This window comes from Tilletiopsis washingtonensis, assembly GCF_003144115.1.
Source record: "Tilletiopsis washingtonensis strain MCA 4186 unplaced genomic scaffold FA09scaffold_5, whole genome shotgun sequence".
In the NCBI taxonomy this organism is placed as follows: domain Eukaryota; kingdom Fungi; phylum Basidiomycota; class Exobasidiomycetes; order Entylomatales; genus Tilletiopsis; species Tilletiopsis washingtonensis.
Window position 1 is genome coordinate 745,436 of NW_020312002.1, and position 20,471 is coordinate 765,906.

Sequence of the window (20,471 nt, forward strand, 5' to 3'; positions counted from 1 at the left end):
CGCTGCTCGAGTCCTGGTCTTTGAGGACGCCATCGGCGCGCAGGCGCTGATACACCAACGCCCACTGGTTCTGCAGCTCGTCCATGTAAGCCTCTTCGCCGACCATCTTGGCCAGGAAGCGCAGGCGGGTCGAGATGTTCTGCATCTGGTGCCCGGGGAAGAGCTGCTGCAGCGCCGTCATCTGCTGGCGCCCATTGGGCTTATTGCCACGCTCGACGTCGCGCACGCGGATGACTGCCACCGCGTCGCGCAGGTCATCGTCGCGCGCAGGCGTCCAGGCGACATTCGAGCGAACGACGCGCTTGCGCTCTGCACATCGTCAGCCTAGTGCAGCACCGCAGACCGCTCGCAGGCGACTCACTGCCGCCAGCTCTCTCCCTGGCCGCCTTTGCCTCTGCCTGACGCATGGCACGTGCGGCGCGCTTGCGCGCAGCCTTCGCCTGTGCCTCCGACTGGCGTCTCGCCGCACCTTCGCCCTTGACGGTGACCGGCGCCTCTCGGGCGGCGTCGATGATCTGCGCAAGCGAGTCGAGCTGCACGTCGCCCGTGCCCTTGATCCACGAGCCGTGCATGCTCGATGTGTACAGCGTAAGCGTGAGCAGCTCGTGCTGCGGGTCGTCGGGCGGCACACCCGCGGCGGCGAGACATTGTGCGACTTTCGCATCCCACTGCTCGGTGCGCTCGCGTCGCTCATCGCGCTGCTTGGTGAGCATGGCACGGCTCTTCTTGACGGCGGCAACGACGGTGCCGTCGGGTCCGGTCTTTGCGCGCTTGCTGCTGCGCGCATCGAAGAGCGGGTGCGACTCGTCGAGCGGCTGCATGCCGGCCTTCTTGCTGTACCACTCCACTGCGACATGTAGCGGCACGCGGGCAACCTCGGCGATGTTGCGCAGACGCTGCTCCGGCATCTGCTCGGCGACCATCTCTGCGTCGAAGCGCGCGAGGAAGCGCGTCTGCAGCGGCGAGAGCTGATAGTTGCGCGACCAGGCGTGATTCTTGCGCATGCGTCGCGCAAGCTCCACGATCTCGGGGTCAGCATCGTCAGCGTCAGCGTCGGCGTTCTCCGCCACCACCTCGGGGGCGCCTCTGATGAGCGTCCAGAAGCGGCGTGCCTCTATGACGGTGCTGAGCGGCTTGGGACTGGGGAGCAGCTGCGGCGCGGACGTCGCCTTGACGAAGCCGACCAGGCGGCGATCGCTGCGGTGGAACTGCCACAGCTTCGACTCTGGCTGCTCGCCGGCAGGCAGCGCAACCGCTTTGTCCTTGTGCATGCGCACCGGCTGCGCAAGATCGAGCAGCTGGAGATCGCGCAGCAGCGCATCGAAGGCCTTGCGGCTGGAGTCGCGGCGCGCCCACTCCTCGATCTCGCCGCCGAGCTGTGCGGCCGTGCGGGCCTTCTCGTCCGCAGATTCGGCCACTGCGGTCAGCTGCGGGCTCGGCTCGGAAGGCACGAGCTTGAGCAGTTCTCTGACCGGCAGCGAGGCCAGGCGCAGCTGCTCCACATCGATGACGCCCTCGGCGTGCGAGACGAGCGCGGCGTCGATCTCGTCGCCGTCCGCGACGCTGTTGTCCGCCTCGAAGATGCCCATCACGGCCAGGTGCAGCTGCTTCAGGCGCGCCATGCCGCCGGAAAGGTAGCCCTGCGGCTGGCTGCACGTCACCTCGTCGTCGAATTGCTTGCGGTACTGCGGATCGCGCAGCAGATCTTCGTTGTCGACGTTGTGGAACGGGTCGACCTGGCGCTGGCGCCTCGGCATGCCCGCCGGACGGTCGATCTCGTCGACGTCCTCGTCGAGCGCGTGCTGCTGCGCGGGAGCGCCGAGGCCCTTGCGCAAGAACTCCTTCGCGTACGCGGCCAGTTCGTCATCGGACGTGCTTGCGTGGTAGTAGACCTTCTGTTGGGGGCTGTCGACGCCTTCCTGCTTGATCGCCAGCGTCACGCTCTTCGCCGTGCCGCGCTCCTCGAGGTACTGAAACGTCGAGCGCCGCGTCTTGGTGTCGTCGAACATCGTGAAGTCGTCATCGCCGCGCTCGATGAGGAAGTTGCGCAGCACGCCAGCGGCGCGAATGGCCGAGATGAACTTGTGCTGCTCCAGGAACGTGGCGAGCAGCAGAGCGCGGCGGCGCTTGGCGAAATTGGCTGCGGAGAGGTCAGCCACAGCACGAGGTCGTCTCGCGGCGCACTCACCCGGGGCAGCTGACTGGCTCTTGCGCGCTTTGGCCGTGCCGTTTCGCCGCGCCGGAGTCGCAGGCGCGTCCGCAGCAGAGGCTGGCAGCTCCGCATCGGCAGACGCTTCGTCGGACGGCACTGGTGCGCCTTCGTCGGTGCTCGCAGCAGCCTCGGCAGACTGAGACGGCCCGTCGACGGGCTGAGCCGGTGCCTCGACCGGCGGCATCTCAACATCGCGAGCACCGCTTGTGCTCGCGATCTGCGGCACAGGGTCGTTGGCCACCGCCGCCGCCGCCGCCTCCTCCTCGGCCGGCGCCAGCTTGGAGCGGCGAGCTCGCTTGCTGCTGCGCTCCTGCGGCTCCTCCTTCGTACGTGCGCGTGAGGTGCGCTTGGCTGGCGGCGGCGGCGCCTCGGCGGCATCACCAGCCTGTTCCTCGTCAGGCACGTCGGCGGCAGCGGGTGCCGCAGGCTGCTCGACGGGCGCTGCCTCGCGCGAGGGTCCAGCAGACGACGGTCCAGCCTGAGCCGCCATCGTAGAGTCCGCCTCCTCCTCCTCTTCGGCCTGCTCGTCCTCAGGCGCCTGCCCAGCAGCAGCAGCGGCAGCATCCGCCTTCTCCTGCCGCTTGCGTCTCGCCAGTGCGGCCTTCGACAGCTCCGAGTCCGGCTTGCGCGGCCTGCCTTTCTTCTTCGGCTCCGGCGGCGGCACGTTCGGGTCCGGCACCTTCTTTGGGCGTCCTAGCTTCTTGGGCTCCTTCTTTGCCGCCTTGGCCGCGGCCGTGGCGTCCTTCTTGGCCTGCTTCTCCGCGCTGCCGCGCGACGTCGACGCCTTCTCCGCGGGCGTCTTGCGCGGCCGGCCACGCTTCGCGACGCCAGTGACTGGGTCGATGGGGTTGACGCGCGCCTTCTTCGACTTCTTCTCCGAGGCCGGGCGGTGCTGGGCTACGCTGCCGAGGTTGGCGCGCTGTATGACGCGAACGGCTGCGATGCGTTCCTCGACGTCCGTCCACTCCTGCACCGGCGTGGCATTCGTGAAGTCATGCAGCGCCTGTGGCTCGACGAACTTCGCCTGCGTCTCATCATCGAAGAGCGCATTCGACCGCATCAGCGCAAGATGCGCCGGACGCGACCAGTAGCGCAGCTCCTTGGTCCGCCCGCTGCCCTGGTCCGTGGCGGCGATGAGCGTCGTGTCGTCGTACGCCGACGCGCGGCCCGACACCTGCATCTGCAGCAGCAGCGCAGCAAGTGAACGCTGCTTCGCCGGCGAGTCTGTGCCAAAGTGCTTCTTGAGCTCCTGCAGTTCGAAAGAGAGTCAGCTAGGGCATCAAGAGGCCTCCTGCGGACGAAAGACGCACCAGCAGCGTCGTGCCGCGCGTGCCTGCAGCACAGATCACCTCGAGCATCTGGCGCTCAAACGGCACTTCGACGGCAATGGAGCGCATGCGGTGGCGCTCGAGCTCGGCAGCGAGGCGCTTGGCGACCTGCTCGTTGGCGCGTTCGTCTGCGCCGCGGCGCTCGTCGGCCAGCCATGCTTCGCCGGCGGGCGTGAGGCGCAGGCACAGCTCCACGTCCACTGAGGCAGTCGACTCCGCGTCCTTCTTCTTGATGTGGGCATTGACGAGCTCGAGCAGGCCTCTGCTGACCAGCACGCGCCACGCTGCGCCGGCGGCACGACGGCTGGGCCTGCCGCGCAGGCCCTGGTTGTACACGCAGACCGTCAGCACAACAAGCCAAGCTCAAATCGCACGGGAGTAAGCTCTTACCAGACGCTCTGTCAGGCGGGCGCGCAGCAGCAGGCCGCCCGTAGAGACTTCGCAGAGACGCGCGATGCGCCGGCGCAGCAGGTCGAGGCGCGTGAGGAGGAGCTTGGTGAGCGCCGGCGGGAGGGGCGCGTAGCCCATGACGCCCTCGACGTCGTGTTCCACCTTCACCACGGGTGCTTGCGCTCGAGCCACGATGTTGCCTTTCACATCGGCGTCTTCCTCTGGCTCGTCCTCGGCTTCCTCCTCCAGCTCAGCCTCGAGGCGCTCTCGCTCGTGCTTGCCCAGCTTGTACGGCTCGGCAGCCAGCAGCGCCACGACGTCTGTCGTCTCCGTGTCCTCCTCGTCTGCCGCCTGTGCATCCTCATCTTCGCCCTCGTTGCTTGTGCGCGTCGCACGCGGTGCCGCCATGGTCGTGCCCTGTGTCGCAGCGAGATACGCCGCACACTGCTCCTTGAAGCGGCTCGCCACCACTGCCGAGCCAGCGGCGGCCACCATTGCCGAGCCAGCAGCGGGGCGGTCCTTCTTCACCTGTATGAGCGTAGAGTACTTGAGCACAGTCTCCTTCTGCAGCGGCTTCTTGAAGTGATGGAACACCGTCTTGCTGTCCATCACCGCCTGGCCGCCGTGGATGAGCTTGCCGACCTCCTGGAAGGTGATGCCTTCCTCGCGCGCACGCATCGTCAGCTGCACGACGGCCCAGGTGAGCGGCGGGCAGTCGTCCTGTGCGGCGCCGAGCGTCAGTTGCCCTGCATCGTTGCCCAAGTGCAAAGAAGCACGCACCGAGCCCCAAAGGCGTGTGTACAGCGACTTGCGGTCGAGCGTGAAGCGCAGCGCGTCGCCGTGCTGCGTCTTGAGCTCGGCAATGTCGAGCGTCGTGCCCTTGTCATCCACATCGACCGTGCCGATGATGGCCGGCGGGCGCGGTGCCTTTTTGCCCTTCGGCGGCGGCGGCGGCGGCGGCGGCGGCGCAGCAGCCGCGGCGGGCGCCACGGCAGCCGAGAGCTTGACGTCCATCATGCCCTCGTGCAGCTTACCGCTGGCCAGCATCTTGAGCGCCTGCTGCTCCGGCTCGACGGCCGCACCGACGCACACGTCGCGCCGCTGCCGCAGCTGGCGCCAGACGTAGTTGGTGTATGCCTCGTCGACCATCTGGGCGGGCCGCGCCGCGGCGGCCGCGCGCGCCTCCTCGAACGAGCGCAGCGATGCCTCGAGCGCCGGCAGCGGCATGCCTGCAAAGGCACACACACGCGAGTGTCAGCTGTGGTGTGCATGGCTAGCCTTTGCGGTGCCCTTGCGAGCGCTGGCACGGTCCATGGGGAGTGCCACGGCACTTGCGCCGCGCTGGACGCGCCGCCACTCCTCCTTCGCAGCCCCCTGAGCGCAGTGCAAATGTGCCCCTTCCCCGTCCCGAGCGGGAGTCGAACAGTCGCGCCAGCCTGCGCAGTGCCCATGCAGAGGGTGGAGGCGCGCATCCGGGCTTCAAGGTACGGGCCGAGGGGCGGCACTCACCACGCTCGCCCTCGACGGCAATGTCGGCGAGCAGGTGCTCGACGAGCGCGTCCATCGTGGCGCGCGCTCAGCGCCAAGGCGCTGTGCCGGCTGCCTGGGCGTGAGGTGGATCGGTGCGCCAGAGCGGCGCACGACACGGCAGGAGTGCGGCGGAAGCGAGACGAGCTGGCTTGCGCCAGGCGCGCGCCAGGTGGGACAGGCACGCTGGAGCCGCCGTGCAGGCAAGGGGGGGCGACGATGAAGATGGGAGACGAGAGCAGCTGTGGCGCTGTGCTGGCTGCGCCGAGGGCCAGCTCAGGCTGTGAGGGCTCTGGCGGGCGCGCTCGACCCGATGGCAGAGCGGCGCGGAGACACTGCTCTCGTGCTGCGCGCCGCCTGTTCCCACGCCCGTCGGCGTCGCCGCGTCCTCGCGGCTGCCCTTCCTTCAGGGTGCCGACGCAGCCGTCCCGTCTCCTGGCTGCTTTCGGCCGAGCTGAGAATCAAGCCTTTTGCCTCACAATCAAGCTTACACATGCATGCGTCGCGCAGCGTCGACAGCGGCGGCGCTCGTCCAAAACTGGCGCAGAGAGGGCGCGCTCGGCTCGAGCGGCGCTCTCGACGCGACGCGTTGGCCGGCCAGCCGTGGCTGCTTTCGACATTCAGCCTCGCTCACAGACTAAAACTTCTTGTCATCCAACCCCCATGCTGAGCTCGCTCTACGGCAACTGCAGGGAGCAGACCACAGAGCGACATCGAATAGCCATGCCGGCGAGCGGCTATACTGCAAGACTTGCACGGTGAGGCACGAGGGCCAGTTCGTGCGTCGCGCAAGCCAAGCTCGGCCTCTTCCTTGACTTGCGAGCAGGCAGAGGCAGACAGACGCACGCCGGCCGAGCATCCCGGAGCAACCCAGACTCGACACACAGGCAGCTCCATCCATCACACCGTCACACGCGCGAACACACGCGACACAAACACAAGGACCGAGCGTTGGCTGTCAAGAAGGGGTGGGAGTTTCATTCATCGCCCCGCGGGCTGCAGGGGGGAGCAGTCATGACAGATGGGGCTGGCTTGGATCGTCCGCACGAGGCAAGTCGCACACTCGGGGCACGCCGACGATCCTAGCTTAGGCCAAGAGCATGCGAGCAGCGCTCACTGGCCCCAGTACTGCCGGCTGCCGTAGGCGGGGTAGGCGCCGTACGAGGCCGAGGCGCTCGGCTGGTGGCCGTAGGCGCCGTACTGCTGCTGCTGGTAGTACTGCTGCTGCTGCTGGTGCTGCTGCTGGTGCTGCTGCTGGTGCGCCTGCGCCTGCTGCATGTGCTGCTGCTGCGGCGTCGCATGCTGCGCGCCCTGCTGGTGCGGCGCGCCCTGGCGGCCTTGAGCTGCACCCTGCTGCTGCGAGCCCGCAGCGCCGGCGCCCTGCTGCGCCGAGGCCGACTTGGAAGAGTCGTAGCCGCGGTAGGCGTCCATGCCGCCCTGCGCCTGCTGCGCCTGCTGCTGCCCGCCGGCAGTGGCCTTTTGCTGCTGCGGCGTGCCGCTGGCGCCGTTGCTTGCGCCGTTGGAGGCAGCCGGCTGCGAAGGCGGAGCGCCGCTGCCGGCGCCCTGGCCCAGGAAGCCGCCGAGGCCCGGGATGCCGCCGGCAGAGGCGCCGCCGTAGATCTTCGAGTAGTCGGACGCCGCGGCCGAGTTGGCGCCGCCAAGGTTGGGCATGCCGGGGATGGCGCCGCGCTGCTGGCCGAAGCCCTGCGCATCGTACGAGGCCGCTGCGCCGCCGAGGTTCGACGGAGCCGGCGACTGGCCGTACTGTGCCTGCGAGCCGTAGGCGCTCTCCGGGCCCGAGTACGGCGACTGCATGCTGGCCGGAGTGCCGGGCTTGCTCGCGTGCTGCTGCTGCGCCTGCTGCTGCTGCGGCTGTGCGCCGTAGAGGTACTGGTAGCCCGCCGTGGGCTGCGCGTAGTGCTGGAACTGGTTGGGCAGGTAGTAGTGGTGCGGATAGTAGTACGGCATGACGCCGGGGAACTGCTGCTGCTGCGCCGGCGCCGGCGCCTGCTGCTGCTGCAGGCCCGCAGGGCCCGTGGGTGCCTGCTGCGACTGCGGCTGCGCCTGCTGCGCGCCCTGCTCCGAGGGCGCCGAGCTCTGCTGCTGCTGCTGCTGCTGCTGCTGCTGCTGCGAGCGGTCCTCGCCGGCACGCGCGCCAAACGCGCTGTTGGCCGACTGCTGGTCGTAGCCGCCGTAGAAGGAGGCCAGGCGCTGCGCATCGAGGCCGCCGTACATGCCGTAGTCCTGGAACTGGTTGCCGCCCTGCTGCTGCTGCGGCTGTGCCTGCTGCGAGGCGGCGTTGAAGGCGCTGTACTGGTCGTGCTGCTGCTGCGGCTGAGCCTGCTGCTGTGCAGACTGGCCGTAGGCGTGCTGCTGCTGAGCCTGCTGCGCGAAGCCGTGCGCCGGCGAGGAGAAGGCGTCCGACTTGAAGCCTCCGTACGCCTGATGCTGGCCAAACGCATCCTGCGGCGCCTGCTGCGGCTGCGACGGCGCCTGCGGGGCAGCGGCAGCCTGCTGCGGCGCACCGAAGCGGTCGGCGGCCTGCTGCTGGTGCTGCTGCGGCTGTGCCTGCGGCTGCTGCGTGCGCTGCGCAACGGGCGACGACGAGGCCTGCTGCGCAATGCTGGCCTGCGGCGGCGACTGAGGCGCAGCAGCGGGTGCAGGCGTCGGCTCGGGCGCCGCTGCGGCGGGCGTAGGCTCAGCGGCGGGTGCGGCAGCCTCGATGGACGTGTCGGCGCCGTTGGCCTCGTCCTCGCCGCCGAGGAAGTTGATGTTGCCAAACTGCATGCCGAGGCTGTCGAGGTTGGAGCGGTCGCCCGGCATCACGACGGCCTGCTCCTGCTTGGAGCGCTGCACGGCGCGCTGGCTGAAGCCCGAGCGGCCGAACGACGGCTGCTTCGACGACGCGGCCGCTCCGCCGAGGTGCGCCGGCACGGCAGAGGCCGCCGACTCGGCAGTCGCGGCAGGCGCAGAGGGCGCAGCAGCGGCGGGCTCGGCGGACTCGGACGCAGCGACGGACGCGGGCTCCTCGGCCGCCGGCTCGGGCGCAGGAGCCTGAGCTGCAGGCTCCTCGGCGGCAGGCTCGGGCTCCGGCACGGAGGCCTCGGCAGCGGGAGCAGCCTCCTCCTGCTTTGCCGGCTCCTCGATCGACCAGCTGGCCTGCTCCACAGACTCTTGCACCTCTGGCGCGGGCGCAGAGGCGGCGGGCGCAGCAGGCGCGGCGACCGGCGCCGGCGCGGGTGCTGGCTTTGGCTTCTCGGCGGGCCTGCAGCAGAAGCGCCAGTCAGATGCATGCCCGCACTGGGCAGCTGGCGCAGTGCGGACTCACCGAGCGATCTGTGCCCAAGTCCTCGTTGCGGGCGCTGCACTTGCCGCAGCCGGCATCTTGACTGCCGGCGCCTCGCTCTTGGCGGGCGCAGCGGCCTCCTCAGCCGGCGCGGCCTTCTCGGCCTGCTTTGCGGGCGCTGCGCTCGACGACAGACCCTCGGTGTCGTCGCCCCAGCCGCCGGGTGCCGATGCAGCGGCGTCCGCCGCAGCCGCCGAGGAGCCTGCCTCGTTGGAGGCCTCAGCGGCGGGAGCGGCAGCGGCCGGCTTCTTCTGTGCCGCAGCAATGGCCTGTGCCCAGCTCGTGCCCGTGCTCGTCGGCTGCGTCGTCGTCGGCGCCACGCTCGCTGCGGCCGCCGGTGCAATGTGGCCGTTTGCCTGCGGCGCAATGCCGCCGCCACGGCCGCCCAGACCACCGCGCATGCCGCCGCGAGCGCCTCCACGAGCTCCACGCACTGCGGCTGGAGGACAAGAGGTCAGCACGGAGCAGGCAAGGGCAGCATGTCGCTGCGATCACTCACCGGCACCGCGCGGCGCACCACGCAGCGCACCACGCACGGCCGGCGCACCCGTGAGGGCCGGTGCCGGCGCGGGGCTGGCGACGCCGGAGCCGACGGCCTCCTTCTTGGTCTGCTTCTTGGACTTGACCGACGAGAACTGCTCGGCGTGGCCTGGGGGGAAGAGTCAGCGACGTGTGCGCAGCAGCAGCGTGGCAGCGCGTTGTCGCACGCAGCCTGGTGGGCCACGGTCGCCGCAGTTGCGTGCATGCTGCGCCTGCTGCGCCGACTGCGCCCACGGTGCGCCTTGCCGCCCACGCTGCGCCCACCGCCGCCCGCCGCACTCACCCTCGCTGATCCGGCCGACGGCCAGCTCGAGCTCGCCGGCACTCTCCTGCAGCGCAAAGAGCAGGTCCTCGTCGGTCCACTCGGCGAAGAGCTCGCGCAGCAGCGCCAGCTTGTCGCCGTACTTGTGCCGCAGCGCGCGCACCTCCTCCGTGTCGTCGGGCTGCGCGGCCGAGGCCGCGGCGGGGGCTTGTGCGGCCGCAGAGCGAGGCGCCGCGCCGCGACGGGCATAGCCGCCGCGGCGTGGCGCCGTGGGCGGCGCGGCAGAGGTGGGTGCGGACATGTGGGGAGGGAAGGGGAGCTGGGGCGCGGGACAGCGCAGCAGCGGTGAGAGGAGCACGGGGCACGGGACGGACGAGTCGAGTCGGGCAGCCAGGAACAGGACAGACGAGAGCGCGAGCGAGAGAGCGAGAGAGAGAGAGAGGCAAAGGGACAGGAGGGACGGCGGCGCGAGATGCGGGGCTGGTGGGTGAGAAGAAGCCGTGCAGCGCAGGCGACTCGAGCTCGGCGACGCCAGCGCAGCGGCCGATGGCTCTGTGGCCGCGCTCGAGCGCGCGATGCACGCCAGCGGCGACGTTCTCGCTGCGCTGCGCCGCGCCTGCAGCTCCGCCGAGCCCGACTCCGCGCGCCGCGCCATCAGATGCAGCACAGGATCGCCAGCACGCTGAGAGGACACAGGCCCCGCCATGCTGTCTTGTCGTGGCCACCAATGCGATGGCATGTGCCACTGCCACCTCTCGCACAAACAACAAGCGGCTGCGAAGAGCCGCTTATGCCCCATAGATAGCCTCGCGGACGAGGACGGCGCGCCGCGCGCGCCGCCGCGTCGCGCCTCCAGCCCGCTCATGGCGTGCGAGCGCCTCGAAGACGCTGCCTGATAGCGACACACGTTGCTCAGCGGCCTCGGCATGTCCAAGAGGACGGTGACAAGCTGCTTGAGCCCTTCTCGCCCCCGTCTGCCCTTGCAAGGCAAGTCCTTCGAGCTGCTTCTGGCGGCGGCGAGCTCACGCGAGCGCGGCGCGGCGGGAGACAGCGAGGGGCTGGCGCACGTGATGCGCCGGCCGCCACCCGTGGGAGCAGGGCAGCCGCTCGGCCGAGGCCGAATTTTCGCCGGTGGCGGCAGCGGGGCGGCCGGACAGGACCTGAGGGCGGGCACGTCGCCTGTCTCTGCGGCGCGGCCGCTGATGAGGTCGCTGCCGCGCTGCGCCGGCGCCGTCGTCGCAGAGCGTCCGCCGCGCGACGCCGGCATCAGCAGCGCAGCAGCGCTCCAGGCTCGGCCGCGCGACGCGCGGCGCGCCATGTTGGTGAAAGTCCAGCGCTGCACCTTGTCCCCTCCTCACCCACACCCCCCTTTTCCCGGCTCATCCACGACTCGTCCTTGACGCACACCTGACTCTCACCCTCGTCACCTCTCACACACAAAGCATCAGCATGTCCTACGGCTACGGCGGCGGCGGCGGCGGCTACGGCGGCGCCTCGGGCGGGTGAGTGGCCGCGGCTCCTCTTCCCTTCTGCCATCGCAACCGCGTGCAGTGCGCTGCGCCCCTCTTGCGCTTTCCCTTCTTCGCTTCCCTCTTGCGGCGTGTCGCTTGTTCTTCCGCCTCTGCTCTGTTCATGTCGAGGCCTGCGCTCTGACGAGTATGCTCCCCACCCTCTCATTCCCATCTCGCATCTCCTCTCCGCGCATCAACTGCATCATCCCTCGTCGATGTCGCTCCGAACCCGCTCTTCGCTCTCCGCACGTACATCTCTGCGACCACCTCTCTCCGCTCGCGCGCACCGATGGCTGACCCCACAGCTACGGCTACTCTGGCGGCTACAGCGGCGGCTACGGCGGCGGCGGCGCGGGCGGCTACGGCGGCGGAGCCGGCGGCTACGGTGGCGGTGGCTACGGCGGCGGTGAGTGTTGTGCCTGTGCTCGCATGCCAGCGTCGTGCCTGTGCTCATCCCTTCTCATTCCTTTTGCAGGCGCCGGTGGCTACGGCGGCGGCGGCTACGGCGGCGGCGCGGGCGGCGGCTTCGGCGGCGGCGACCGCATGGGCGCGCTCGGTGCCGGTCTGAACAAGATCGACTGGACTGCCGGCACGCTCTCGCACTTCGAGAAGAACTTCTACGTGTGAGTCGCGGCAGCGTGTGTGTGTGTGTGTGTGCGTGCCTCACAATCCTGCTGACGCACACATTTCGCAGCGAGGACAAGCGCGTGACGGCGCGCTCGGACCGCGAGGTGCAGGAGTTCCGCACGGCCAAGCAGATGTCGATCCAGGGCCAGAACATCCCCAAGCCGGTGCAGTCGTTCGACGAGGCCGGCTTCCCCGACTACATCATGTCCGAGATCCGCAAGATGGGCTTCACCGAGCCGTCGGCCATCCAGGCGCAGGCGTGGCCCGTGGCGCTGCAGGGCCGCGACATTGTCGCCATCGCCGAGACGGGCTCCGGCAAGACGATCGGCTTTGCCCTGCCCGCCATGGTGCACATCAACGCGTGCGTGCACAGATGCGCTTAGGCGACTTGCTCTGCCGCCGCTCTGCTGACACTCCCTTTCCCCTTCCCACAGTCAGGCGCTGCTCGCGCCCGGCGACGGCCCGATTGCGCTGATTCTCGCGCCGACGCGCGAGCTGGCCGTGCAGATCCAGCAGGAGTGCGCGCGCTTCGGCGGCTCGTCGCGCATCCGCAACTGCGCCGTGTACGGCGGCGTGCCCAAGGGCCCGCAGATCCGCGACCTGCAGCGCGGCGCCGAGATTGTCATTGCGACGCCCGGCCGGCTGATCGACATGCTCGAGGCGGGCAAGCTGAACCTGCGCCGCGTCACCTACCTCGTCATGGACGAGGCGGACCGCATGCTCGACATGGGCTTCGAGCCGCAGATCCGCAAGATTCTCAGCCAGATCCGCCCCGACAAGCAGACGTGCATGTTCTCCGCCACGTGGCCCAAGGAGGTGCAGCGTCTCGCCAACGACTTCCTCAACAACTTCATCCAGGTCAACATCGGCTCCATCGAGCTCGCGGCCAACCACAACGTCAAGCAGGTCATCGAGGTGTGCACCGACTTTGAGAAGCGCGGCCGTCTCATCAAGCACCTCGACCACATTTCGCAGGAGAATGCAAAGGTGCTCATCTTCACCGGCACGAAGCGCGTCGCCGACGACCTCACAAAGTACCTGCGCCAAGACGGCTGGCCCGCGCTCGCCATCCACGGCGACAAGCAGCAGCAGGAGCGCGACTGGGTGCTCGCCGAGTTCAAGAGCGGCCGCAGCCCCATCATGGTCGCCACGGCAGTCGCAAGTCGCGGTCTCGGTACGTAGCTGCTCCGCCTCCTCTCCCTCTTCCTCTTTCTCCTTCGTCGCCTCCCCCTCTTTGGCTTCGTTTTTGGTTGTGCTCGAGAGCGAGACAGAGTCCTACGCGCAGAGCTTGCTGGCGCCTTCCCCCGAGGCGTCGAGCAAGCCGGGAGGTGAGTAAGGTCTAGGCCACGAGCGCCGGCCGCTGCTGCTCGTCGCAGCAGCTGCCTGCGCTCCCCGCACAAGTGGCAGCGCGCCCGTCTCTTGCCAGTGCGCCGACCTTTCGCGCACGCGCAAGAGACACTGCGCTCTGCCCCATGTGCGTACGCCGCCAGCAGCCGATTGGCGCCACGGTCGTTCGCAACGAGCGCCGTGGGCCCGCCGATCGCCGACTGCGCCTAGATCTTACTCTTCCACAAGCGGAAGCAACGCGCGGGTGCACCCACCACCACCAGGCGAGATTCAGTCGCCTCACGGCGACATCTCGTTGCATCGTGGTCCGCCCGCGCCAGAGCGCCCCTTTCCTCCCTTCTGGCGCGTCGTGGGCAACGCCGGCCGGCAGAGCTCCTTCACGAAGGTGCATCTGCCTGCCCTCCGCCTGCGACGCGCCAAGCGATCGCGCACACGCTTGCCCATCCCTCTCGGATTGGCAGCGTGTCGCGCTCGCTCGCGCATGCGCGTCTGTCTAACGCAATCTGCCCATCCACCAGGCTCGCACGCCGACCTTTGCGTGCGGGCCTCGTCGCTGGCTCTCTCCTCCCTCTCGCACATCCAAAAAGAAGCAGGGCGGGGTGTCTCCCTCGCAAGGCGCAGCTGTCGCATGTCCGCTCGGCCCCTGTGGGGTGCTTCGAGGACTTGTGCAGCTGCGCCGTGCGCGATGCCTCGCCCTCTCTCTTTCCCCCCCACTCCCTCTCTCTCCCTTCTCGTTGCCTCTGGCCCGGCTGCTCACCATCTGCCCCTTTTCTCCCCTTCTCCCTCATCTCTCTGCTCGACGATTGCATTTGCCACCTCCTCGCAATGCAATCGTTGTTGCACCTCTTCGCCGCCGCGCCTCGCGTCCGATTCGCCGTCGTCCACGCTCGCTCGCCGTCGCCTCTCCATCTCCGCCGCGCCTGTGCTACTGATCTCTCTCCCTAACAGACGTCAAGGACATCGGCTACGGTGAGTGTCTCTCTTGGCTCTTCCACGCCTCCAACCACTCACGCTGCCTCTCTCGCGCGCCCCACAGTTCTGAACTACGACTTCCCGACGAACACGGAGGACTACGTGCACCAGATTGGCCGCACGGGCCGCGCCGGCGCGAAGGGCACCGCCATCACCTTCTTCACGACCAACGACGCCAAGTCGGCGCGCGATCTCGTCGGCATTCTGCGCGAGGCCAAGCAGGAGATTCCTCGTGAGTTGGCACACACCACGGAGACGGAAGCTTCCCCCGGGCAGGCTGGCTGACGCAGAGATGTGATTGATCACAGCGGAGGTGGAGGAGATGGCCTCGTACGGCGGCCGTGGCGGCGGCGGACGCGGCGGCGGCTTCCGCGGCGGCCGTGGTGGCGGAGGTGGCCGTGGCGGCTACGGCGGCAGTGGCGCCAACGCATACGGTGGCGGCGGCGGCGGTGGTCGCTGGTAAGCAGCTGCTGCCTGGCTCTTCGAGAGCCCGGCCAGCTTCGCCACCGTCCCTTTCCCGTTCACCATGCGCACATGCCCGCCCCCATCAAAAGCTCCTCGCCTCTTCCGCGCCTCGTGTCCGCGCACCGAGCCCTTCCCTTCGTCCTCTCTCTCTCTCTCTTGTCACTCGCTCGTCCCGTTCCCCCCTCGCTTGTCTGTTCGTACATAATAGAAACACAGTCCCAGCGTCAGCCTTTGCCTTGCGAGTGCGCGAGAGTGTGGAGCGGAGCAAAAGCGAGGCACCTAGAGGGAGAGGGACGAGGCGAGCAGCGCGCCCACGACGGCGACGGCGAAGAAGTTCTTGAGCGCCGGCCGGGCCGAGGCGGCGGCGGCATCGGGCTTGTTCGTCGAGCCGAACGGAGCCGAGCCATTGCTGTTGCTGTTGCTGCCGCCGGTCGTCGAGGCAAACGGATCGCTGGAGCCGCGCGGCGCGCAGAAGTAGGCCGTGGCGGGCAGGTCCTGCTGCACGCCGCGCACGCAGTCGGCCCACGACGCCGGCTGCGTGCGCGTGGCGTTGGTGGCGGCGCAGTAGCTGAGGCCGTACAGCTCGCTGGGCGCGACGAGCGTGCCGTTGTACAGCTCAGAGGCGCAGCAGGCCGGCCCGACGGCCGCGGGAGTGGGACCGCAGAAGCCGCAGAGGAAGTCGGAGGGCGCGTAGGAGGAGGCGAGCAGCCGGGTGATCGTCGTCGCGTTGCACGTCGAGCCGTTGATGATGATGGGCGCGGTGACGCTCGAGTTCGTGGGCATGTCCTCGTTGTTCGCGTCATTGTCGCTGCTGACCATCGACGAGGCGAAGGGGTCGACGTCGGCCGAGTCGCCCTCGACGCGCGGCGCACAGAAGGCCGACGAGTAGCCGGGCAGGCTTTCCTGGCTGCCCTGCGCGCCGTACACGCACGCGGCGAAGGCCGAGCCGCGCGAGATGTTGGCGGCGGGCGTGCAGAACGTCAGGCCGGCGAGCGCGGCGGGCGCGAGGAGCGTGCCGTTGAAGAGCTCGCCGGCGCAGCAGGCGCCCTGGATGACGGCGGGCGAGGGCCCGCAGTGGCCGCAGGCGAAGTCGGAGGGCATGTACGTCGAGTTGAGCAGCCGCTGGATCGTGCCGCGGTTGCACGCCGCCGTCGACGTGGGCGGCGCGGCCCCCGTGCGCGTGGCGGCGGCGGCCATGGCTTGAGGCAGGCGGTGTTGGAGAGGCAGAGGCTGGTGCGGTTGCTTGGGGCCGCTGGGCTGCTGCGCGAGCGTCGAGAGTCGGGTGAGGGCGTGGAGCAAGGGACGGGCCGAGAGGGTGTCCTTATATGCCTTTCTCTGCGAGCGCTGCTTCACTCTGACTCGCCTCTGCAGCGCAGCGGTGCACACCCACAGAGCACAGCTGGCGGTGCCGTGCTCGAGCCTCGACTGGACGCTCAGATGCAGGCACGCAGATCGCGCGCGGCGTCATGGGGGCGCTCCCTCGTGTCTCCTCGCGGGGGGCTGCCGCACCCCGCACGTGCGGCCAAGTGCGCCTGCGATGCGCTGCCAGATCTGCATGCTGTGCCGTGCTAGCGTGCCTCCCGCTGCGGTCCATGCGGTCGTCCCACTCGATGCCAGATGGGCGCTTGCGCGGCTGCGGTAGTGGCTTGGCGCCGGCGCGTGTACCACGCGGTGCGCTGCTGCTGCGTTGTTGAGCGCTCCCCTGAGTGACGTCGTCCCTCGCGCGCTTGCCAGCCGCGCGGCAGTTGCAGCGCTCGGATCCGCCAGTGCAGAGTGGCCGGAGATGTCCCTCAGCACGCAAAGGCGCTGCGGCAGTGCACGCCATGGCGCGGCTGAGTGGGTCCTTGGGCTGGCCAGGGGGTTGGCAGGGCGGAAATCGGAGAGTGTAGAGCCGAGTCAGCGCAGCGCCAGGAGAAGGCGCGCAAAGCCCGCGGATCATTTTCGAGGAGCCGAGGCACGCGCCGCTCGGCGGCCGTGCGGCCTCTTCTCCACCACCTCCAGCCCCTCAAGACACGTGCGGCGGCAAGCAAGCAAGCAGGCGGCATGAAGGTCGTCGGCCTCCTCTCCGGCGGCAAGGACAGCTGCTACAACCTCTGCCATGCCGCCAAGCAGGGCCACACCCTCGTCGCCGTCGCCACGCTCGCGCCGCCCGCCGGCAAGGGTGCGTGGGTGCACAGCTGCGCGGCGCTGCGCCCATCTCTTTGCTGACTGCGCGATGACTCGCAAGATGAGCTCGATTCGTACATGTATCAGACCGTCGGGCACGATGCGGTGCATCTCGTGGCGCAGGCACTCGACGTGCCGCTCTACCGCCACGTCATCGCCGGCAGTGCGCTGAACCAGTCTTCCTCGTACGGCTCTCGCCTGCCCTCTGCGAGCGGCTCCTCGAGCGAAGGCGCAGCAGACGAGACGGAGGACCTGCTGCTGCTGCTGCAGCAAGTCAAGCGCGCGCATCCCGACGCAGAGGCCGTCTCGGTCGGGGCGATTCTGAGCAACTACCAGCGCGTGCGCGTCGAGCACGTGTGCCTGCGCAGCGGCATGCGCCTCTTGCCGCTGGCGTACCTGTGGCAGCGCGACCAGCGCGAGCTGCTGCGGGAGATGTGCGAGGCGGATGTGCGCGCCGTGCTCATCAAGGTGGCGGGCATTGGCCTGGATGAGAGACATCTGGGCAAGACGTTGGCGCAGGTACGCCCGACGCTGGAGAGGCTGGTGAGTCCCGCCAGGCCCTGGTGGCGAGAGGAAAACAGGAGTTGACCATTGAGGCACACGCACAGAACGATCGCTACGGCAGCCATATCTGCGGCGAGGGCGGCGAGTACGAGACACTGACACTCGACTGTCCGCTCTTCAAGAAACGCATCATCCTGTAAGCGTAAACCCCCGCGGGCCTTTCGCCTTGTCTACCCTACTTTCGCTCCCCCAGCTCACAAGTGCGCATGTGAAGGGACGAAGTGGAGACGGTGCTGCATGCAGACAGCAGCTTTGCCAGCGTCTCCTACCTGCGTGTCAAGCGCGCACATCTGGAGGACAAGGAGGCGGGCGCCACGACGCTGGCGGACGTCAAAGTGCCGCCCATGCTGGACTGGCTTGGAGAGAGCACTCGTGCCGCTGCCGCAGCCGGTAAGTCATGCGTTCTTCGCCTCAGCATAGCCCCTCTAAGCTGCTCATTGCTTGCTTCGGCGTCTCCATAGCTCTCGAGAGCTCAGTGCCCGAGAACGTGCAGTTGAGCCAGGCAGCTCCCGACTCAGCCACAGCGCCGAGCGGCATGACGGTGGCGCAGCGAGGCGCGTGGGTGGCAGTGGGCAACGTCACTGCCAGCTGCTGCGGCTCGGCTTCTGGCTCCCTGTCGTTCGAAGAGGAAGTCTGCTCCGCCTTTGCTCGTCTTTCCGGTGCGTCCATGGCATGCCCCCTCCCCCCGGGGGCCTCTTTCGCTACGCGTTGACATTGCGGTCATCTTTAGATGCACTAGCAGCGCATCACCTCTCCCTCGCGCATCTGGCACACCTCAACCTCTCCCTCGCCTCGCAGGCCGACTTTGCGCCCCTCAACGCCCTCTACGCCCGTCTCTTCGGCAGCGATCCGCCGAGCCGCGCGTGCATTGCCCTGGACGACGTGCCGGGAGGCGCGCGCGTCACGATCGATGCGGTGGCGATGGATGATGGAGTGCGCTATGCGGATGGAGTCCCGCAGGGGAAACCGAATAGGGAGCGCAGAGTGACGCACGTCCAGGGACGGAGTTACTGGGCGGCTGCAAATATCGGACCGTACAGTCAGGCCGTCAAAGTGAGCCCATGCATCTCTGCTGCTGCTGCTGCTTCACCTCGTCAAGCTGACTCCATGGCCGACGCCAGGCCGACGGACGCATCTTCATCGCGGGCCAAATCGGCCTCGTGCCCACGACTCTCGAGCTGGCCGATGATGAGGCAACACAAATTGCCCTCTCGCTTCAACACGCACGCCGTGTCTTCCACGTAGCGTTGGAGATGAGAGCCGCCACGCAGCGTGGCTGGATCGAGGGCTGCATTTGCTGGCTTGAGAGTCCTGCTCCTGGCGCAGAGGCTCAGGCCGGCAGACGACTGGAAGCGGCACGCGACGCATGGCAAGAGCAAGACCCCTTCGTGCGAGGCGATGAGAATGACGAGGAGCATGAGCCGAGCTGGAATGCGCAGTGGCTGGGCGCAGACTTCGCTGTAGACCAGATGCCAACAGTCTTCGCATTTCTCCCGCACAAGGCACTGCCACGAGGAGCGTGCGTAGAGTGGCAGCTGACCGGCCACGACGGGACCAGATCGCATGACGCTGCTCCCGACGAGGACGCCGATAAATTCGGCTACGATGACGACGACGATGACGAGGAGGAGCCAGGGCCAGTCCGTGGGGGAGGTGAGCTCCTGCCGTCTCTCTTCACATTGTGAGAGGAGCTGATGTCGCACACGAGCAGGCTCCATCAGGTTGCTCAGCGGCCTCGACGTGACCTACTGCTACATCTCGGCCCGCGGTGGAACGGCATCCTTTGGCCTCGCGTTCATGAACCTTACGCCGGCCACGAGCAAGTATGCCCTCATTCCAAAGGACAGTGCTCTGCCAAAAGTCTTTACCGCCGCACCCTCGGTGCGCGTTCTCTATCGCGCCGACATCGCCTGGAGCGAAGGTGAGCGGCTCCCAGCCTGCTATGCTCTCTCTCTCGGCTGATTGTGCCTCTCTCGGCAGTGCAAGCGGCAGTGAACGGGCTGCTCTCTTGCTCTGCAGGCTCGCGTCCGTCTCCGCCAGCATTGACGCCGATGCCCGTGTGCGGCCTGTATGGCAAGTCCGGCAGCGAGTCGTGCGATGTTGTGCTGGCGTGGACTGGCCTCTAGACACACAGAGCTTCACTGTGCGCAGCAGCCGTGACACGAGGCAAACGAAGGATGACGAGATGAAAGTGGCAGCAATGCACGGCCCGCGGCTGGATGTGTGTGTTGTGAGAGAGGCTCGCTAGAGGAAATATTGCGCAGACGTGAGGTTCATGCGTGCTGGTGTTGTGCGATCTTGATCGGGCACTGCCGGGGGGGGCGAGGAAAGCGCAGTCAGCAAGGGGGGCTCGGCATCGCCATCGGGGGCGCGCGCGGCGCCGCGCGGCAACTCCAACTCACCCGCCTCGAAGATGCGAAAGTGATCCCTTCCGACGCCGCCGCCGCCGTTGGCCTCTGCGCCGTGCTCCTCGTCGGGCAGCAGCTGCGCGGCGCGCCCGGGCGCCAGCAGGTCGTCGACGCGGAAGATGGAGGCCACGTTGCCGCAACGATAGCAGTAGTTGGGCGCCGACCACACCGTCACGATGGCATTGTCGTGCATCAGTTTGCTGGGTGTGGTGCGCGCACACAAGGGGGAAAAGCCCGTCAGTATGTGGGGGGAGAGCAGGCAAAGGAAGGAGCAGAGCCCATAACTCACTAGCCTTCTTGCACGAGTTGATGCGCCCGCGCTATCAGGTCGAGGCCGTTGATCTGGTTGAACTACGCGCAGCAGTAGAGGTCAGCCTCTGTCACCACCTCCATCTCTCCACTCTCTCTCAAACTCACCTCCTTGGTGACCGTCGCGCCAAAGAGCCAGCCCGCGCCGCGCGGGCTGACATTCCACGTCTCAATGTCGTCCGGGTCGCTCCACATCAAGTCGCAGAAGGCGCCTTCGTGCGGCACCTCCTGGGCGCGCGCAATGATGCGGATCTGGTCGAGCGTGCGCACGTCGGGCGAGAGGCCGCCGTGCACGCAGAGGACGCGGCCGTCGATGATCTGCGCGCGCGCGAGGGACGCGCCATGTCAGACGAGCATGCGCAATGGCCAGGCCGCCAGCGAGCGGAGAGCAAGCACGCACAGCAGCGAGATTGAGATAGTCGAAGACCTGGCAGCACGCCTTCCACACGTTGGCATTGCCGTATTTGTGCTGGCACTCGTCTGTGGGGGGCAAGTGG

The 20,471-nt window shown here is 68.3% G+C and overlaps 8 protein-coding genes across 8 annotated transcripts in view; 3 read left to right on the forward strand and 5 right to left on the reverse strand.

The window, feature by feature from the left end:
• Positions 1 to 143: 143 nt before the first annotated feature.
• Positions 144 to 3,871, reverse strand: FA09DRAFT_221737 (hypothetical protein). Its single transcript, XM_025739554.1, has 4 exons — positions 3,523 to 3,871; positions 2,189 to 3,461; positions 749 to 2,140; positions 144 to 568 (listed from the first exon to the last, which is right to left on the reverse strand). Exons 1-4 carry the CDS (start codon positions 3,607 to 3,609, stop codon positions 255 to 257), a joined length of 3,066 nt encoding a protein of 1,021 aa, XP_025600122.1. The 5' UTR covers positions 3,610 to 3,871; the 3' UTR covers positions 144 to 254.
• A 2,568-nt stretch (positions 3,872 to 6,439) lies between these two features.
• On the reverse strand, positions 6,440 to 10,063 carry FA09DRAFT_345412 (hypothetical protein). Its single transcript, XM_025744694.1, has 4 exons — positions 9,627 to 10,063; positions 9,303 to 9,452; positions 8,786 to 9,242; positions 6,440 to 8,722 (listed from the first exon to the last, which is right to left on the reverse strand). Exons 1-4 carry the CDS (start codon positions 9,904 to 9,906, stop codon positions 6,571 to 6,573), a joined length of 3,039 nt encoding a protein of 1,012 aa, XP_025600123.1. The 5' UTR covers positions 9,907 to 10,063; the 3' UTR covers positions 6,440 to 6,570.
• A 1,354-nt stretch (positions 10,064 to 11,417) lies between these two features.
• Positions 11,418 to 13,196, forward strand: FA09DRAFT_221860 (RNA helicase). The gene is made up of 3 exons (XM_025739555.1): positions 11,418 to 11,739; positions 11,811 to 12,104; positions 12,178 to 13,196. The coding sequence occupies exons 1-3, from the start codon at positions 11,546 to 11,548 to the stop codon at positions 12,923 to 12,925; spliced, it is 1,236 nt and encodes a 411-aa protein (XP_025600124.1). The 5' UTR covers positions 11,418 to 11,545; the 3' UTR covers positions 12,926 to 13,196.
• Positions 13,148 to 14,112, reverse strand: FA09DRAFT_221993 (hypothetical protein). The gene is made up of 2 exons (XM_025739556.1): positions 13,763 to 14,112; positions 13,148 to 13,697 (listed from the first exon to the last, which is right to left on the reverse strand). The coding sequence occupies exons 1-2, from the start codon at positions 13,897 to 13,899 to the stop codon at positions 13,370 to 13,372; spliced, it is 465 nt and encodes a 154-aa protein (XP_025600125.1). The 5' UTR covers positions 13,900 to 14,112; the 3' UTR covers positions 13,148 to 13,369.
• A 13-nt stretch (positions 14,113 to 14,125) lies between these two features.
• FA09DRAFT_294892 (hypothetical protein) lies at positions 14,126 to 14,525 on the forward strand (the record flags this gene model as incomplete). Its single annotated transcript, XM_025740094.1, has 2 exons — positions 14,126 to 14,294; positions 14,371 to 14,525. Coding segments are annotated over 2 exons (324 nt in total), but the record flags the coding sequence as incomplete, so codon positions are not given.
• Positions 14,526 to 14,806: 281 nt separating this feature from the next.
• Positions 14,807 to 15,724, reverse strand: FA09DRAFT_337333 (hypothetical protein; the record flags this gene model as incomplete). Its single annotated transcript, XM_025743984.1, has 1 exon — positions 14,807 to 15,724. One exon carries the CDS (start codon positions 15,722 to 15,724, stop codon positions 14,807 to 14,809), a length of 918 nt encoding a protein of 305 aa, XP_025600127.1.
• An 846-nt stretch (positions 15,725 to 16,570) lies between these two features.
• FA09DRAFT_294792 (hypothetical protein) lies at positions 16,571 to 18,942 on the forward strand (the record flags this gene model as incomplete). Its single annotated transcript, XM_025740090.1, has 7 exons — positions 16,571 to 16,688; positions 16,755 to 17,236; positions 17,302 to 17,393; positions 17,472 to 17,647; positions 17,734 to 17,916; positions 17,988 to 18,310; positions 18,379 to 18,942. 7 exons carry the CDS (start codon positions 16,571 to 16,573, stop codon positions 18,940 to 18,942), a joined length of 1,938 nt encoding a protein of 645 aa, XP_025600128.1.
• Positions 18,943 to 19,501: 559 nt separating this feature from the next.
• The window catches only part of FA09DRAFT_294825 (Metallo-dependent phosphatase), a gene marked incomplete at both ends in the record, with an annotated part of 2,385 nt that continues 1,415 nt past the window's right edge, over positions 19,502 to 20,471 (reverse strand). Inside the window, 5 exons of the mRNA XM_025740091.1 lie at positions 19,502 to 19,566; positions 19,660 to 19,865; positions 19,955 to 20,016; positions 20,083 to 20,292; positions 20,375 to 20,449. Of these exons, the coding sequence (XP_025600129.1) occupies positions 19,502 to 19,566; positions 19,660 to 19,865; positions 19,955 to 20,016; positions 20,083 to 20,292; positions 20,375 to 20,449 (618 nt within the window). The remainder of the gene's footprint in view (positions 19,567 to 19,659; positions 19,866 to 19,954; positions 20,017 to 20,082; positions 20,293 to 20,374; positions 20,450 to 20,471) is intronic.